Here is an 18,826-nt window from a genome sequence, read left to right as displayed (position 1 = left end):
CTGGTGTGTGTGTGCTGTTATGATACTGCTCTGTTCTTGGCTCCAGGAGTCATGAATGTGGCAGCAGAGGGCTTGGAATTCAGGTTGGCTTTGGGAAGGAGCTAACTCCTGGTGCGAGGTACTTGTACAGCAGGTTAGTTGTAAGAAATACCAGATTTGCACTGAGCATTGAGTCCGTCATTGTACCCTTCCTCCTCCTTCATCTTCCCCACCAAAAACCCAATAACAAATCTGGGCAGCACAGTGATGCTAAGGCAGGCTTAAGGTACTGGGGCTGAGATTGCACGTTATTCCAGAGGAGGCTGTGTGCACGCTTACCTTGTTGAACCATTCGGTATTTTGTGTGTTGAGGACTAGTGACTACTCACAGACACTTAACAGATGAATGGAGAGCACTCCCTAAAACATTCCCTTTTATTAATTTTCATGATATGGGACAATGGTTGTAAAACCAGTTTCATTGGTGTTATCATTTTTCTGGCAAACTGTTAGTGCTGGAAGTCAAAACCCATTATTTGGAACCTCTTAAGCAGAATCCCAGAAAAGCGTGTTTGGTGGTGAGGAAATGAGTGTTAGCTGCCCGCGTGGCAGCGCCAAAGGATGGATGCAATCTAGTGGTAATGCTGTTGTACAAAACGGTGGTTGAGGCTGGCTGGACTGTTGCAAATCTGCCTGTTTTGAGGGTGTTTTTCTTTTTTTTTTTCAGAAGCAAAAATTGTATTTTAGTTAAAAACTGTATACATAGCAGAGCAAAGAGCAGAAGTCAGAAGTGCATAAGTGATCTATCCGTGTGAAGCTGAGAGGAAATGGAGTTGCTGACTACGGATGTAAAAGGGAAGAAGATAACTATTTAAAATGAGGGGCAGTGGTCGCAGAAAAACAGGTAGAAAATGTCTGGTTGGTCTGAATTTTGAATAAGCTTCCTATGCTCAAGTTTTGTAGCAGCCTCTCAGTCAAGCTTCCAGGGCGTAAGGCTGCTGCTCGAAAGCATGGCTCCGAGTTTCTGACAGCCTTGCTCGCTGTAATCACGAGGAACAACAGCAGAGGACGCACAAGCTCGCTCCTGGTGTTTTCGTCTGGGGCTTTGGGGTTAAGGCCGAGGAAGGTGAAGCCGTGCAAAGGTCGCTGCTGTGTTTCGGCGGTATCCCTCCCGGCACTGATTCATTTTCTTCAACAAGGTTTCGGGAAACACTCACACTCCCTGGGAATGGACTGCAGGCGTTTTCTTTAATAGGTATAAAGTATTTTCTGGCCACAAGCTATATGTTCAAAACCGATGGGAACGTGTGTGTATATCTATGTAGATAGCTGTAGGTATGTACAATGATATGTAATAATGCTTGTTAATATTTCTTCTGTACTTATTAGCAAGTCACATTTAGTATTTCTGTATTAATTACTGATTTTTGAGACACTTTAACTTGTTTGTGCAGCAAGTCTCTTTTTATTTACAGGTTCGGGTGGGAGGCTTTAACTATGTTGTCACAGGCAATTCCACAAAGAAGAACGATGTTTGAGACCTTGTCACTTAGTTCAGGTGAATGAAATGAAGAGGGACAAAATTCCTGCTTTTGGTGTAAGCCTCTCTTTTTTTCTTCCCAAAGGCTAGTGTTTGATTGCAGTGCTGTGCATCCAGGTGCATTTCATTTCTGGAGTTCAGTTTGGCTCCTGTGTGCAGTGAAGAACAGTGAACGTGCAGAGCTTCTGCTTGCAGTGCTGGAAGCCTGGAATATATACGGTGAATGATGGAGGATGATCTGGTAAAAACAGCTGTGTTTTGCTCTGCCTAACTGGTGAATCTGGGGGGAGAATTCACAGTTCCTGTAAAGTGCATTTCAAGGGTGACTCCGAAAATGTTTAATACCGATACTGACACTGGGAATTGTTTTAAATGGCACACTGTGATATATAATACTATGTATATTAAAAGCAAACAAACAGACACAGCACCATCACGGACATTTCAAACCAGACATTGAAAATGTGATGTTTTTTCTTAACCATAAATGCCTTCTGCTGTAGCTCATGTGTAGTAGGATCACTGGTTGTTACAATGTTTGACATAAAAGCTGAGGAGGAAGGTGACTCTTATCTTTACAACAGTTTTAGAGTACAGTCAAAGCATGAAGCTACGTATTAAATGTTGGGAGGGGAAGGAAGAGTCTTTTTCCAGTGTCCTGTTAAAGATATATCTAAGTTACATAGTTTGGTTAGTGGAAGCAGTGTCCGTGCCTCGTTAGCCTGGGTGAAGCCCCTCGTTAATAGGAGCAATGTTATTTCTGATGGACCAGTTAGTTTCATGGCAATGCAGTGTGCTGCACGACTAGATCCTAAACAATGATAGCATGCTCTGTATCTTGAATAGAGCAGAGGTGGTGTGATCAGTTAGCTTCAAGAATTCAAACTGTAATTATAGACCATGGTTTTGTCACTTCCTAAGGGTGTTAATGTTTTCTTTTTTGTTTGTTTGTTGGTTTGTGTGTTTGTATTCATAAAGAATCTTTTGAGTTCTCTTGGATGTAAGATATGGAACAGTATTCATTAGTTTTCCCTGGGTGCTGAAACAGTTGATTTTATAATTGCTGAAATTCGGTAAGTCAGGGCTACTTGGGGTAGAGATGCTTTTATAGAACACTGTATGAAACTTTTTTTTTTTTTTTCCATACTGGACCTCAGAATCAGAAGTAGAGGACTTAAATGATGAGATATGTGAGAACTGGACCTTGGAAAATGCCAAAGCATGTCTGAACCATGTTTTTCCAAAAGGTGATTTGAGAAGAATATAAATAGACTCAAATTGGGCCTGACCACAGCAAGTTTGGTAGTTTTAGTCACCTGCTATGTATCAAGGGTTAGAAATAATTTTGGTGACAGTAGCAAAGCACACGTATTTGCAGTGCTCCACAGCGCCAGTTGTTAAAGCAGAATTCTTTACCAGAACCACTAACATTTAAAAGAGAGCAATTAAAGTCCTTGAGAGAAAAATAAGGTGTCTCCACATTCCTTTCTGAAGTTTCTTCCTTCTCTCTTCATTTTGCTGCCCTTGACTTGGTTTGTAGACCATTTCGTCCAGTTACAGAGTGGTAACATCCTTAAATCTTGAAATGAGAGTGATGAGCCTTGGTTCTGAGATGTGAGTGACTTCTTCATGCATGTGCAAGGTTTACAACGACTGCTGTGATCTAGCTAAGCGTTGACGTACCACTGTGAATCGGAAGAGTGCTGAACTGCTCGCAGTGATTGTTTGGATGACTGTAGGTGCCTGTGTGCATTTTAAATAAATCATAAATATACTTACATTTGCTTCTGTAGAAATGTGCTTTGAGGGCGTTTTATTTATCTTTTCATTACAACTAGCTTTGTTTGCAGGAGAATCTCCTATAGGAAAAATTAGTTTGGCAGAATCTTCCTGAAGGCATTTGGAGGGTGTTAAATTTCAGTTGGAACCAGGTGGGTGTTACCCTTTTTTGGCTTTCTGCCTGTTCCACCAGAAAATTCACATGTGCTCCTCCTCCTAAATGAAAATCACGCATAACAGATTGTGCATAAATAATTGATGTTTTTGAATTTTTACACATTTGGAATAGTCAAAAAAATTATCAGAGCTTACATTGTTTCTGGTGAAACAATTACGTGTTGTGGCCAGAAATAATGCATGCTGCTGCTTCTAGATTTTGTAGTGGTTTCCATTTTTTCAGTTTTATAAACTTATAATATTTATAAATAAATTTGTTTGGGACATGCTTTTTTTTTTTTTTTTGGTTGGTTGGTTCTTTTTTAAGGAATACAAGAAAATTTCCTTACTGCAGTCTTCTATGAGAGTCTCACTTGCAGGATTTCTGGTATTCTCTTGAATCTAAAGTACAAAAAACATCTAAAATAATGTGATCTCTGTCAGAAAGTTCTAAATTTTCATATACAACTGTATTTTAATTTGTAGGTCTGAAACTACTCCTAAGCTCAATTATTTGAAATTTTTAAAAATTGCCATTTTTTCTTGAGAGAACTCTTGAATTTTCTTATTTAAACATTATACTCGTTCATCTGAATTGAAGTTAAATTAGTTTGCTAGCTTCCTGCTGCGAACTTGTATTGAGTTACAAGTTAATGCAATGGAATTACAACACCATTCTTGTAATAGAAAGCTGGGGAGGGAGGATTTGAACTGCTCATTGTGAGTCATTCTGTGCAGTGCCTGAGATCGTCTTTATTTCCATTTTCCTGTTTGTCTGGCCAGCCAGTCTTCACAGGTTGTGTAAATCCATTTATATTGTTCCCCTTCCCTTCCCTTCCCTTCCCTTCCCTTCCCTTCCCTTCCCTTCCCTTCCCTTCCCTTCCCTTCCCTTCCCTTCCCTTCCCTTCCCTTCCCTTCCCTTCCCTTCCCTTCCCTTCCCTTCCCTTCCCTTCCCTTCCCTTCCCTTCCCTTCCCTTCCCTTCCCTTCCCTTCCCTTCCCTTCCCTTCCCTTCCCTTCCCTTCCCTTCCCTTCCCTTCCCTTCTTTCCTTTTTTTTTTTTTTCGTAGGGCAGCTGGAGCCTTATTTGCACTGATGAATGCGGTCCAGAAATACATGGCTTCATCTCTCAGCTGAAAGAGAAAGAAACTTCTTTTGAACTCATTGAGGCTCTGCTAATGTACATCAGGATTCTGAATGTCCTGGGAGTTGTACTTGCTTTCTTGCCTGGCTGGAACTTGATGTATATATTCAATGCAGAAGCATCTAGAAATGAATCCAGACTTTAGTACTAGCAACTGTGTTTATTGTATTTAATCTTCTTTTCCAAAGGAAACATCTGTCTGTGTGTAAAGACAAGAGTTGCATAAGTGACTTGGAGAGCCGGATTGATTTGGCATGAAAATGAATGGGTAGAAATAATTATGTTATGCAAAGAAGAAATGAGATTTACACAGTAACAGACTTTCTTGTTTTCCTGTTGTAGGAAGCTGCCAGTATAGAATTTCACTTCTTCATTCACAAATTCCTTTGGAGGAACAGTGTTGAGTGTTTAATCCCATGCCTTGTGGAGTAACGCAAGTATGAGAGCCTTTTCTGTGTGGACATTAACATAGTTTGTGCTGTTGTGGAATATATTGTTGAATTTTTTGATAGATTTTATGTAGTTTGTCTTGCAGTAGATCCTTAACTTTTTCAGACCAACTATTTCAGCATACATTTCCTGTTTGTATAGGCTATTTTATCTATCGCTGTTGCGGAGACCAGCATTACCATCAATGATGTGGCCTATCTTATAGACTGCTGCAAATGAAACAGCTTTTTGTTTTGTAAATGCTGTTCTTTGGAATGCAAAAAAGGTTTTCTGAACACACAGAACTGCCTTGTGTTCCCATAGTCACAGAGCTGAATTTAGGACTGTAGCTCCCTGAAGACAAATGTGCATTGTCTTTAGCCATTCCATACAGTTACAAACCACCCTGGCATTTCAGTAGGCCGCTTTTGGTCATCTGCATTCATGTGAGGTGTCACTGGGTCTCCATGCGAATTTGAAATATGTGATCTGCCAAGTGAGTATTAAAAACACAGCATATAGCCAGTGGAAAATAGGAAGATTTTTGTAGTCTGTTGTGGATCCTGTCTTGCTATGTATGTTCTCTGAGCAAATTACGCATAGGGATCTCACTAATTGCATTAGAATTTTAAGCTTTTGAGGCAGTTCTGAGAATTTCATTCTGTGTATAGCCCAGAGCACTGGTTTATAAATAGTGTGGTGCTTTAGTTTCCAGACAGATGGCTAAGTAGCCAAAGCTTAGGTAGTCCAGCAGGGGCGGTTTGCTTCTTAGAAGCAGTGTGGCTGGAAGAAATAAAATAACACTTGATTTGGCAGGACTTAAGATGAGAAACATTTGATATTCTGCTCTTTTCTAAAACAGACAAAAAACGAAGCTGTTCACCGCTCACAATAACATAACAAACTGTTCTATGGTCTGGGCATAAAAAACTAATTTGGAGTAGTGGAAAGGAAGAGCTGGACATGTGTGTGTTTTGTTTTTTGTGCAGTAGAACTCTCTTTGAAAGGTGAGGCTTCGTCCTTCAGAAATAAAATAACTTCGGAGAGTTCTCTAAAAACTGTTCCATGCTACTTCTGATCAAACATGGGAAGTAAATTGGGTAAACACAGGAAATGCATGAATTCTTGGACATCTCAGTTATTTTGCTTAAAAAAAAAAGTGTGTCTATATGCTTTTGCCCATAGTAGGAGGTGGACAAATAGTTCCTGATCTTACTATGAAGAACTTTCCTGTAACTACAGAACCTCCCAGGATTAAAAAATAATACTGCTTGGGAATCGAGGCAAAGCAGAAAATGGCTTTGAAATGAGGATAAGGCTCTCAAATAATTCCTTCAAACACATAACTGGCAATTTTGTCATGAAGGTGGGAAAAATCAGGCAAAACAGTTGTTACTTTTCCCTCCATCCTCATTCTGAGGTCAGGAAGACCCTTCTTGCTGCTGAACTGCTCCACCTTCCCTGCTGCTGAAACTTGGGATCTTCTATTGGTTAAACTGTTTCTCATTTACTAGAGCCATGGAAATTTTTTGCCAGTTGCAGAAGTCTGCACAGCTGTTACATTCACTGGTCTCCCTCGTGAAACGTACAGTGCCCCTTGTCAGGTAGCAGGTAGAGCGTAGCTGTATTTTGATGTTCAACTCTTTGTAACCTCTAAAAGTATCAGTTGATCAAAAACTTCCCGTAAATTGACCCAAATTTTTAGATCTAGTCTAGTAGATATTATTCTAGCACAATGTAGTGATTTTAAAAAAATAATGGTTGACCTTGAACTGATATTAGGCTACTGAAGCCATCATGGGACTTCATGACTTGAAGGTTATCTTCCTGTAGAGAATGTAGAAACAAAACCTGCTAGATTCATGGTGCCTAATAAGGAAAGTGTGTGTTTTGTGGACTTGTGCAGAGAGAGATACCAACTAAATCTGATCCTATCAGAACGTAAAATCTGTTTGCAGTGTTCTGAAACCTTTTCTACTGTCTGTTGCTCAGTACAGCCATTCCTAGGAGTTCATTATTTCAACCAGCAAGCTAAGTGATCGCTAACAATGCTATGCCAGAGATAAAGACTTAAGAGCTCTCTCTCTTTCTAACAGATCTTTTTGCTACCAGAAAAACAATTTTGGAAAGCATGCAGCAAAAAAATACTTACTCTTAGTGATCAAAGCAGAAACATGCAGGTGGAGTTGGTATGGAGCTGAGAGAAGAACAAATACGGAAGTGCTAATATGAGGCCATCAGAACGCAGATTGTTTTCTCAGGAATGGAAGTCCTTCCTTAGCCATGTAGGAGACAGGTGGAAAGGGACGTGTTTGGGGCTGGACACAAGCATGCTGCAAGCTGGAGGCTTTAGCCATGCAGGCTCTTTGCATGGTCAGCTCATACTAGAAACCAGACTCGGTGCTGGTGATGTGAGGGCTGTACCCTCTGTGCGTTTCCATTTTACATTTTCCCTGAGATGCGAATTGAGAAGAATGGAAGACAAATACTCGTAGAAGAGTACAGTAAGCGTGGATGGATTGGCTAGGAAACAGTATTTCCTTGGAGGGGTGAGGGGGTGATACTTTACGCTGATGGAATGACCCATGATGGTGATCAAAGGGCATGCTCAGAAAAATGCGTGCTTTTTGTTCTCTTCTCATTCCAGACTTCAAACTCATATGACACCTGAAAGGTTTTGAACACCATTTTGTGAAATAGCCTTGAGCATCAAATTGCTGCAGTTGGGAGGAATTTGTTTGGCCAAAGCAATAGAACCACCACCTTTGGGTGCAGTGATGGAAGCAGAATGCACACTAAGAGGTACCACTGTTTGTCCACAAGGTTGTGTGTTAACAAAGGTGAGTCCAAGTGATTTCCCGTGCATGGTGGTCATTTACAAACTGCTTTAACATCTCTCTTGCTAGATTGTGTAGTAGCTTTTTGTAGTAGATTGTGTGGGTGGCAATGTCTTTTTGCAGCTGAAGAAATATTTGAATTCCCGAGTGGATTTTCTTTCCTTTAATAAATTTGAGCCTTTAAGCTTAAGGCTTGTTTTGTTATTTTACCAGTGACTTATGCTAGCTTCCAGCTTCCTGTTTTCCAGCTGTGGCACTGTCGTGTATGACATAGATTCAGTCTAGTTCCTAAGGCATTAACAGAGCTACTATAAAACTAATAAAAAGAAGAGATTAATATATATATATATATTTGTATAATTACTACTTTCCACAGTTTGCTAACCTAAATTTTCACTATTGTGTCAAGTAATTAAATCTCCAGTTTCTGAATATACAACCATCAATCAATATCCTCCTAAAACAGAAACTGAAGTGAGGGTTAAGCAGTCGCCCCAGTTTCTTCAAGGAACTAGCTAGAATATGAGTAAAAAGAAGCAAGGTTTAAAGCAGTGGTCTCAAACCTAAGCATGCTTTGCAAATATCACTAAATAAGCATTTCTTAATATTTCTAATAACTGAAATATCTATTTGATGACTTTTATGGAAAAAAAAAGTGTAAAGAGACTACAATGCTTGTACATAGAGGGGAGACCAGAATAAAAAAAAGCAAGGGATATGCATTCAAGTTTAATGATCTAAAAATGGTTAGTGCTTTTTTACTTTGCTGATAAGAAATGCATTTCTTTAGGATTTTGAGATCAGTAGGTACTAAAAAATGGATTTGATGGTGGCTAAGGAGTGAGTCCTTTGTTTGCTTGCTTTCCCATTTCATTGCTGAGGCAAGAGATGTAAATGTTCTAATTAGGCTGAAATTTTCCAAAGTATGTGATGCCTGAGTCTCTAGAGTATGTAAATAATAAGTCTGCATTTTTCCTTGGTTTCTTAAGAGTTTTTAAAGATCATATTTGTGCTGGTTTTCTTTGGCATGCAAACCTGGGAGAGAGAGGGCACGGGAGTGCAAGAGAACATGAAATTATGAAGCAGAGTTTAATGCTTAAGGCCAAATGGCCAGAAAGTTAGGGACACCCGTGAGACCCTTCGATCTGTAAACAGCCACAGCCGCTTGTTTGACTTTATTGTTGCCAAGGGTTTGATAGCCTAGAGGCTGAGCTCGAGTGAAAAGTTTTAGGTGATGAAAGGAGAGAAAGGGAGACAAGCGGTATATAACAAAGGCTCATGGAAGTGAGAGTTCGTGGTGTTCTCTTTTTGATGAACAGAGGGTCCTGTGATTTGGTAATTGCAGTAAGACTAGAGTTGGCTGTGAAATGGCTGCTTTCATTCTTGTGAGGTAGAAATTGGGTTAGATCAGTTAGATCAATTGAGAGACTTTATAATATAATAAAGTTCTGTACAGAAGCAAACTAAAGTGAATTGGGAAAATATGTCAATTAAATAGTAATTATTTTAATTGTGGGAGAGATAGTAAAAAATCCATAAGGATAAAGGAAAATTTGTTTACTTGACCTCAGAACAGTTTTGAAAATCAGATTGGCAATATTGTAAATAATATTAAACTTAAATGTTGATGGGGTTCTATATAAGCACAATTATTAAAATTCTGGATTTCTTTTATAAACATTGCTTGGAGTAGATAGCCATCTTTGACAAGAGATCTTTTTGCAGAGCTTGATGGATTCTAGTGAAGAATTGACACCTCTTGGAAGAATCCAAGCTAAACTTCCCTTGAACCTCCTCTTGGCAAGAGGTTGATAATAGACTGTATTTTTTAGCAAGTTTAGTAGCCTCTGTGGTCTTTTTCTTGTTCCTCTGGGCTCCTGAGCCTCTAGAAGTGCAGTCTACAAAAGAAAAAATAATACATCCAGGTGAGCAATAAATGCTACAGCTCGGGGTAGGAAACTATGTTCATGAGATCAGGGAATAACTAACTTTTCATGTAGGTAATAAAGTAGTCATGAAAGTCAGAGTGACTGAAAGGGACCAGTAGAGGCTGAATATTTGCAAAGCTGGAGTGGGACTGTAAATATTAAGTACAGCAGTAAGGTAGTGATGGGCAGATGGGAAATTTGAGACCTAAATAAGAAGAAAAATGAATCCACACATTTTATTTCAACAGAAGTAAAGAACTGCTGTTTGTTACTGTGATGGCTGTAGGGTCACTTTACCCAGAAGATGGTGAAAAGACCTATGGGTGGATGGAGGTACAGGGAGAGAAGATAAACAACGGACTTGTGAACATCTGCTGTCACAGAAGGTTCGCTAATTTAACATCTATGTTCTGGAAAGTGTTTCTCTAAAGAGGTCTGGTAGACAAGGGTCTCTAACCTCAAGTGAGAAGTTTTTGCTCATACCAGTGGCCTCTAACAGCTGCTGGCAGCAATACTGTGAATAAACCCCATTCTGATGCCTTTTGAGGTTTCTTTCAATGTGGGACGTGTTGTTTGTACTGCCTCTTTAGCCACCTGCTCCCCAAACCTATCATCAGTGAAGGCAAATGGCCGGATTGGGTCCACAGGAATTGTGCTGGGAACAGGTTTTCAGATCGCCTAACTTCGCTCTTGGTCTTCCAAGCCTGGGATGACGTAAGGTACAAAATCTGTTTAGAAGTTATGGTGAACAGTTGTGTGACTGGACTAGATATGTCATTGGCTGCTTTAACAGCTAGATCCTCACTCTTTTTCTTGAACGGACTGCTAATTCAATCTGTTTGTGTTTTAGAATGGGTGGTGAAGAAGCAGGAAAAAGATTTTGTGAGCACAAAAGACTTAGCATGGCTATGCTTAAGAATGACTTGGAAAGCAATAGTCCAGCTGAAAGGTACCAGTTCTGTCTTCCTAGAGGGTGAGATTCTACGTGGACATAGCGATTTATGATAGTGTTTTTCATTCTGAGATGAGAAATAAATAAACAAGATAATCTGTGATGAACACACAAACATAGAGGCATGCCCTAAAGAAGATTCTTCCTTTACAGCTGTGTTCAGATGAAATTTTAGTGCTGTCTCATTCTCTTATAGTTGCCTACCAGACAGAAAAACAGAGAAGTTGTGGTGGCTGAGATGCGATATAGGGCGATTTTGGAGGCTGGTGTTAGGGCTGCACGATTAAAATTATGTTGACTAATTCTCCATAGAGAGTTACCTCTCTGATTTTTTGTTCTTTACTTGTTGCATCCGTAAAATGTGTTCTGTAAGCGCTGTGCTTCTCCACTCCTTTTTATTAGCCTTAGGGAGTCTGTGTGATCTAAACATTGTGCTGTGTGTCCTTTGGTTTTCTGGGTTTGTGCAGCAGGAGGGATGTGCAATAATGTGACGTATTATTCAATTTTCTAAAATTGCCATTTTAAAACTGTTTCTTAAAGATGACCAGATTCTGAATTTGCCACATGTCCTTGAGGAGCTTGTTTAGTTTAATATGGCATGGCTGGCAGGATTCTGCAAATGATCCTCTCCCTTTGTTATTTTTTGTCTCTTTTTAATTGTTATTCTTAATTTTTTTTTTCTCCTCATGCTGTTAGAATCATTGCTGCGTTTATCTTTAATTTTATTTCTGGGCAAGATGACCTGAAAACAAGCCACCAGAGACTCTGGGGAAGTTTGTAACAAATAAACTAATGAAAACATCCATTCTGACCTCCCCCAAAAGATCTGTCTCCAAAACAAATGACAGGAAACATACTGTGGTACAGCACATTCTGGGCAAACCTCTCTCTCCTTGTTTTTGAAGAGCTTGGGAGAGAAAAATACCTCTTTGTAGTAGTATTTTTCAGTTTTTTGCTATCCATGAATTAATTGGAAACTAAATGTAGAACTGAAATGCTTTGAGCGCAGAGGTCATTTGAGAGCAGATGCCCATCTGCCAGTTGATTGAATCAGAAAATGCATTGATCCAGGATCCTAAACAACTGCTGTGCATGACCCATGGATGCTAGCCAGTCTTCTGTTCTCTGTCAACAGAATGTTTGATGACTCAACCATTTAACAGCACTGGACCAGATAATAATCTAGATGTTGTAATCTCCTTGCTTGCTTTCAGGGTCTACCCCAGTGTCTGCTGCCACAAGGAGAAGAGGAAAATTCTTAACACTGAGGGGCACGATGCCCTCCACAAGTCATCTGTCAGCTGCCCTTTCAGCACCCAGAACATCAAGTATCTACCACCTTTTTTTTGTGTGTGTTTGGAGAAAAAGTAGCCTGCAAGCCTGGTTGTGGTGCCTGTGCAGTTACTCCAGGTGCCGTGATGGCAATACCCTGATGTGCGCCGTCTCCTCTTGAAACAGCAGTGTGCAACACTAGGGTTCACTCTGCCTGGGAAATGCCCTAAAGACATGTTTGTGAATAACCCTTGTATCAGCGAGGTTTCTTGCTGTAAGGAGAGCCTCTTAAGATCATATAGCAAAGGTGATACTGTAGGGATATCTTTTTTGTCACCTTGTCTACCCTGGGGTCTTGTCTTGATACTTGGGGTTTCCACAGACATCATTCAGAGCTGTGTTGAGGCTTCACCTCTGCTTCACCCAAGTTAGCCAGAGCTCTGATTTGCAGAGACCGACTCTGTAAAGTGAGCTTCCCTAAAAAGACCACAAGACTTTTGAACTCAAAATACTATGCTTTACTAAATGAAAATACATGTGGGAATCTAAGAGTGATTAAATCGGTGGCTTAAAAGTGGCTAAGAATGACTGGGTAGGACTGGGGTGAAGGAAGGATTTATACACAGCTCTTCCTAACCGTTACGTACCTGCTAAAAGAGTTTCTCTTTGAGGTTTGGTTGTCTTGTTTCCTGCTGCATTTGGCAGCCTCTCTTTGACCTGCAAGTTCATTGCTCCTTATAGTGGCCATTTTTCTGCCATGACTTCCATTCTGGAAGCGTCTCTTTTTTGAGGATGTGTAGTGGTTTCCAGCACATCTTCTCCCTGAAGACAAAAAAGTAAAACAGATTCTGTCCATCACGCTCCTGTGTGAAAGGTGAAGAGAGGCAGCTTTCACGGTGGGAGGCTGCAACACTAAGTACTGCTCTTTAGTTCCTCCCTAAAATGAATGGCAGTAACCCATGTGGTCAGTGCTGTTATCTCTGGCTCGCATCAGATGGCTTGTTCTTGTCAGAGTGTTCACTTCAAGTTCAAGCTTAAGGTCTTGTTTATATAAAATGACAAAGGGGGCATGTTTGCATGGACATGTAGCAACTTCCAAATGCTGTATGTGTGGGACCATATAAAAGAAGCAAGATGAGCTTTTCATCACAGCCCCAGCAATGCAAAAGGTGGCGAGATAATTCAGCTATGCCTTCATCATGTTTAGATTGACAAAACATGAAACGGCTCTTGCAAAATGTCAGCTGCATAATTGTGGACATGGAAAAATGAATACTTTTAAACGGCAGATAGTTTTCGGTGGCTTTTTTCTCTGGTAATTTCCTAACAGTACACCTAGATTTTGGTGGTTTTTTTTTTTGTTTGTTTTTGTTTTTCCTCTGCTGGCCAGAGGGATGTGTAGGACTCTGTATTCCATTTCAAGAGTCATATTCCTCTCACACCTGCAGATTTGAGCATGAACCATCTCTGCCAAAGCAATGACCTTGGTGAGCCTGTTGAACCCCTTCTGTTTGCCTCCAAGAAAATTCTGATGGATGGGGGCCTCATTCTGCTGGATGACCGGTACAGACCTCCTTGGTGCTAATAAACTCTCTGTCTCTGAAAGACCACAGACTGAGGGGAAGCACTGCTAGCATAGATGTAAGTCTCTTTGGAATGGGAACCCTGCACAGAGCCATGCACTACAGGTTAATTGTGAGGGCCTTACCTTTGTTTTGTAAGAGGAAGGGATGGGTGTATATTGGCAGCACTGCTTCATGCAGATTTTCAGCTTAAACTGAAAACATGACACTAGGCAGTTTCCATGAAAAACTACTTTAATTGCAATGTGAATAAGAGATACTATGTATTTTGCACCTCCCCTTCAGAGAGAGGCTGGGAAAACCTTATTTTTAAGTCTCAGAAACATGGCTGGAGGAGAGAAATGCTAAGGATTTGTCATTTGGCTCTGGCAGCATGCATTTTATGCCCATGACCAAATACCATCTGGATGTCTTTTTTTTTTTTTTTTTTTTTTAACTTCCCAGTCTGTAAGACAAAGGTGAAGAATTGCTTAAGTTTAGTTCTCTGGTATGTTTGACGGTGGCCTGTAGCTTTCAAGATCTTAAGGAGCCGTGTAGTTTTAGTTTACTTTGTTTCTGTATCTTTCTGTTTTGGCAATAAGGATTATGTACTAGTGTTACCTAAGTATGTTAAATCTGAAGAGCAAATTTAAACAGAAGGATAGCCGATGTTTTAACAATATCAAATTGTAGGGAGCTGGCAAATTTCCCTCCTGAATTTTATGCCTCTTCATTAACAACTTAGAATCTCAGAGGTGATAACGTGTAGCACACAATGGAAAACCACAGGGCATCTTTCATAACAGGTTCTCCCCTAGAAGTTGTGACATATCTAATGTAATTGTTTCTGCTCTAGGATCAAGCTGAAAATGCCCCACAGCGTGGCTGCCTGCATCCCTGTTGTGCATGCTGCAATGGAGGCTCTCACTGTGGAGGTGACTAAAGATCTGGGGATCATTTAGCAGCTGGACCCAGCAAACAAGCAGGTGTGATCCGTCAGATCTCCAGGCCGTCAGCCGCAGGCACCAGTCTGATGGCTGCCGATGCAAGGTTAGCTCGCCTCTGCTGGCTCATGCCGTCGGAGCTCAGGGGACAGGGAGCACTCACCGCCTCTGCCCCCAGGGACACCAAGTGCCCAAACAGCAGCTTCAAGCTGTCAGCTCGCTGCTCATGGAGGTTGCAGAAGCCCAGAGCTAATATCACCAGGAGAATTGTGTCTGGTGTGGAAAGGAGCTTTAGGCTTTTGCAGCAAGGTTAATAGTCTGAGCATATGTAAAATTGTCATGTTCAGGGTCTGATGTAGACAAATCACTGCCTGTTTCCACAGGAAGGACAAACAGCTCTCAGTAATAAAAGCTCTGTCATCGCCTGTTCCAAACCACAATGACTTTCATAGACAAGATAATCCAACTTTATTTTGGGCAAACCTCTTCATCGCTGTCTCTGGAAATAAAACAAACATTTGGCTGTGCTTGCACCCTTCTATTGCCCCTTATTCAAGTCTTCTTAGGCAGAGAAAAATGAACACACTTGTGAGCCATTACTAGTTTAGAATCAAAACAGAGGACACCTTAGACATGCACTTCAGTGTATTTTGTGAGGAGCAAAGTAAATATCCCTATGAGCATATAAGCAGGGATAGGGCTCCCTGCTCATTTTTGTGAGCTGAAAAAGTGGGACTGAGGGGTTTTTTTTTGTCCTAAGTGTAGACCTGTCTGAGGTTTAGAGGAGGATCTGCTTATGTGGCACTTCAGGCTTTTCTTTACTGATGTGGAAAAGGTACAAAAAGTGCAACCGTAATTCAAACATCTTATTCTGTTAACAGAAAACAGAGGCTTCTTAACTGAATGTTGAGGCAATAGATTATGCCTGTAATATTGGCGGGAAAAAATGAATTTGTAAGGGTTGCATCAAATACATAATGTTTCCTCATGCCAGACTGAGAGATGGTCCTCACGCTCCAAAGATGGCTCGCTGTGACAGTGGAGGTTATCTGCACGGCTCTGCCTACGGAGGTTCGGTGGCTTCTCCGACAGGGGCTCAGAAGGAAGAGGATGCCAAGGTAGCCCCAGGTGAGGCTACAGAGCTGGGGAAGGGTATTGAGAGCCGGTGGTGGCTACAGAGGCTGTGGGAATCAGGGGCAGGGCAGGTGATTAGGTACAGAAGTTCAGTGAAGTCATTCCCTTTTGACAAAAGGGCTTGTTTCTTTCCTGAATTCCTTTCTTGCTGTTACCAGTCTGTTTGCTGTTTCAGTTCCTTAGTACAAGTACAGCTCTGTAAAATATCATGCCCTTAGGGAATTTAGTGCAAGTTTTTGTTCTTAATAAAGAGTTTGGTTTTCAAATTTTATATGCTATATGTTTAAACTGTATTTGGATTTAGATTTTGAAGCCATCTGTTGTTAGTTTCGATTGTAGGAAGTACAAGGCATTCTGAAGAAATCTCAGCATTGTCTAAAACCATTCTCTGCCAAACAAATTTCAAATTACAGAACTTGGACTCAGTGGGGATTTTTCTTTGTTGTCTAATAAACTGTGCAAATAGGCCTTGCTGCAGTGGTTTTCTGTCTATGCCAGGCAGTACTTTGTTCCTTTACAGCCAGCCACTGTCTTAGTGCATGCTGTGTTGCACTTCATGGCCCAGCAGCTGATGAGTTCTTTTGCTTATTCAGATGATGTGGGAACATGGAATACCTTTTCCAAGACTGCTGTATGTGATGGTGCTCGTGTCTGCAGAACCTGACATGAACTCAGAATTGTGAACTGTGCCCTTAATCTGAGGCAGTGTTTGTTTACATTCGTATTCCAAAATAGTCACGCTTCATTATTCCAAAAACATGTGAGAGTGCCTTTTTAATTAGAATTCATTGAAATTATAGCCTGTGGATTCCAGACATCCAGAGCTCTGCTGGCCGACTTGTGCTTGCAGAAGTATGCCAGTGCAAAAGGGATAAAAAACCCCACAAAACTCCAGTGAGGTATGGTTTCCTCCTCACCTCTCAGACTAGCACCTGAGAAGTGACCTGGAACAGGAGTGGATGGCACAGATTACTGTTAAGCGTTTCCTACAGTCAGGCTGTTTTTACTGTTGTGCAGGAACTCTTGCGTGAACAAGATGAGCAAAGTGCTCCAGCTCAAACTAAATGTGTACATGAATGTTTTTGTTTGGGCCCAGACTGGTTGGGCTCCCTTACCTCCTGTATACCCGACCACAGGAAGAGCTACGCTGGCCGGGCGCAGCAGCAGGCAGGTACTGACTGCTTCTGTGCACGCACTTGGCACTGCAGGGCTTCAGGGGCACAGGAGACCACGAGGCGTCTGTGGGAGCAGCTCTGTACAAAACTTCTGTTACCACGCCTGATGAAGTTAACCCCCCTGATAACCCAGCAGGCATTGGATTATTCAGAACCAATAATTGGTTGTATTTACGGGGGTATGGGGGTACCGGTGTTTGAGTAAAGTTTAAAGCAAGTACAACATTTCTTGTATTTCTAATGAAGAGTTCTTAAAAACTGTATAAAGCTCAAGCAGTTTTTTTTTTATTCAAAACTGTTAAAAGGCAAATGACCCATGAATGATGTCACATGATGCCTTGCTATGAATTGTAGAGATCTTTAATGTCATCAAATGTTTTAGTATTCACTTCCAAATGTAAGTCTTGGATTAATTTGGAATGTGTATCTTCTGCATTGTCTGTGTTAAACTCCCCAGTGCCATCTGCTGATGTAGGTGTTTGTGTAGGTTGGAGAATGGTTTCTCCACGGCTGTCGTTACTGAAAATCTCCAGCTTGGGAACTGGAACAACTTACTAGGGAAGCAGAAGAGGTGCACATTGAAAGATGTGCTGTAGCGTTAACCACGTTCCCTTTTTGCGTCTGTATTTATTGCACCCAGACAAAACTGGCTTTTCTTGGCTTGTCCCCCAGACTTCGTCTTATTCCAGTTGTGTTACTAACACAAGACTGGAAACCTGAATGTCCAATGATTTTAAAGAAAATTATTCTTACAAATTTCAGTATCAAGCCTCCAGGTCTTAAAGATGATCTAATATCTGTTAAAGCTTTCTGTTTTTCTCTCTAGCTATTCCTGGTCTTCAGAAGAAGTCAGCATTTAAAGGGGAGATGAATGCAAGGTGAGCACAAAACAGAGCTTAAGGGGATGGCCCTACAGCAACAGGCTGTTCAGCTGCTCAGCACTGCCTCAGTCTTGGCATGGGCAGAAACAGAACTGGAATACTGGGAAGAGTTCAGGTGAACTCTAGTGAGTTGGCCATGCTTTTGAGAGCAGTTTTTCTGTTTTTTCCATGGCTGAGTCCTGCTACTCTGGTTAAGATTTTGTTGATCTGTTCAGGTCTTCATGTGGGTACTAGGGATTATGAAGTATGTGTACAATGTCGTATGATGCTAGCTGAAAACAGTTTTACTGGGTGTACTTTGATGTTAAGTCCTCGCTAAAGAAATTCCCTCTTTAGAGTAAATTTGATTGTTCTCAGCTCTATTAAAAAAATGTTCTAATTTGCAACAGTAAAGTTATTATCTACTATCTACTATCTACTATTATCTATTATCTACTATTATCTATTATCTATCTACTATTGCTGGAAAAAAGACTGTAAAACATTACCTTTATGCCACCAAGGCTGTGATGTGAGATCTCACTGGTTCTGATACTTTTGCAATGATGGATTTTGTTACTCCCTAAGATGCCTATGCTTCTTGAGTACAGCTTGGCACCAGTCATTGACAAAAAGAGTAAATCTGTCTTAATGTTGCTTGTAAGAATTCTTTTAAAAATTAATTGGCATTTGACATTTAAGAGTATATTGTCAAGTGACAATAATGTATGAAATTCTGCAGGTCATGTTCCTATGTTGCAAGTTGCTGCTGAGATGGAGCTTCCAAGAATACGGAGACCTGAGAATGACACAGAATGCAGGTTGAGAAGCAGAGGTGACATGGACTATTTAGCATCTAGAAATTACAGTATAGTTGATTTTCTTTTTCTGTGCTAGTGTTTTACATATTAAGGAATGTCCAGCATGAAAATAGTGCTTAACAATGTTAAATCTGTTTTTTTACATCTAATCCATCAGGGCAAATTAAGTGGGAGAGCTTTAATCCCTGCTAACACTTCCTGTGCCAGAAATTAATAGACTGGTCTAAATGAGGATTGACATCCTTAAACAACCTGGGTACAGAAATTTGAAAATTAAGTTGAAATGACATGTATGTTTTCACAGTAAAAACTGAGGT

At 40.7% G+C, this 18,826-nt stretch overlaps 1 protein-coding gene across 1 annotated transcript; it reads left to right on the top strand.

The window, feature by feature from the left end:
* DHX9 (DExH-box helicase 9) lies at positions 1 to 18,568 on the top strand. The gene is given in 14 exon segments (XM_080601934.1): positions 1 to 133; positions 707 to 3,450; positions 4,522 to 5,032; positions 7,672 to 7,864; positions 10,076 to 10,175; positions 10,380 to 10,508; positions 10,640 to 10,697; positions 10,699 to 10,738; positions 11,956 to 12,069; positions 13,462 to 13,576; positions 14,432 to 14,625; positions 15,514 to 15,647; positions 17,655 to 17,706; positions 18,431 to 18,568. Coding segments are annotated over 8 exon segments (714 nt in total). The 5' UTR covers positions 1 to 133; positions 707 to 3,450; positions 4,522 to 5,032; positions 7,672 to 7,812; the 3' UTR covers positions 14,538 to 14,625; positions 15,514 to 15,647; positions 17,655 to 17,706; positions 18,431 to 18,568.
* Positions 18,569 to 18,826: the final 258 nt, after the last annotated feature.

This window comes from Anser brachyrhynchus, assembly GCF_964034855.1.
Source record: "Anser brachyrhynchus genome assembly, chromosome: 8".
Lineage (NCBI taxonomy): Eukaryota > Metazoa > Chordata > Aves > Anseriformes > Anatidae > Anser > Anser brachyrhynchus.
This window is presented reverse-complemented; position numbering and strand designations above follow the sequence as displayed.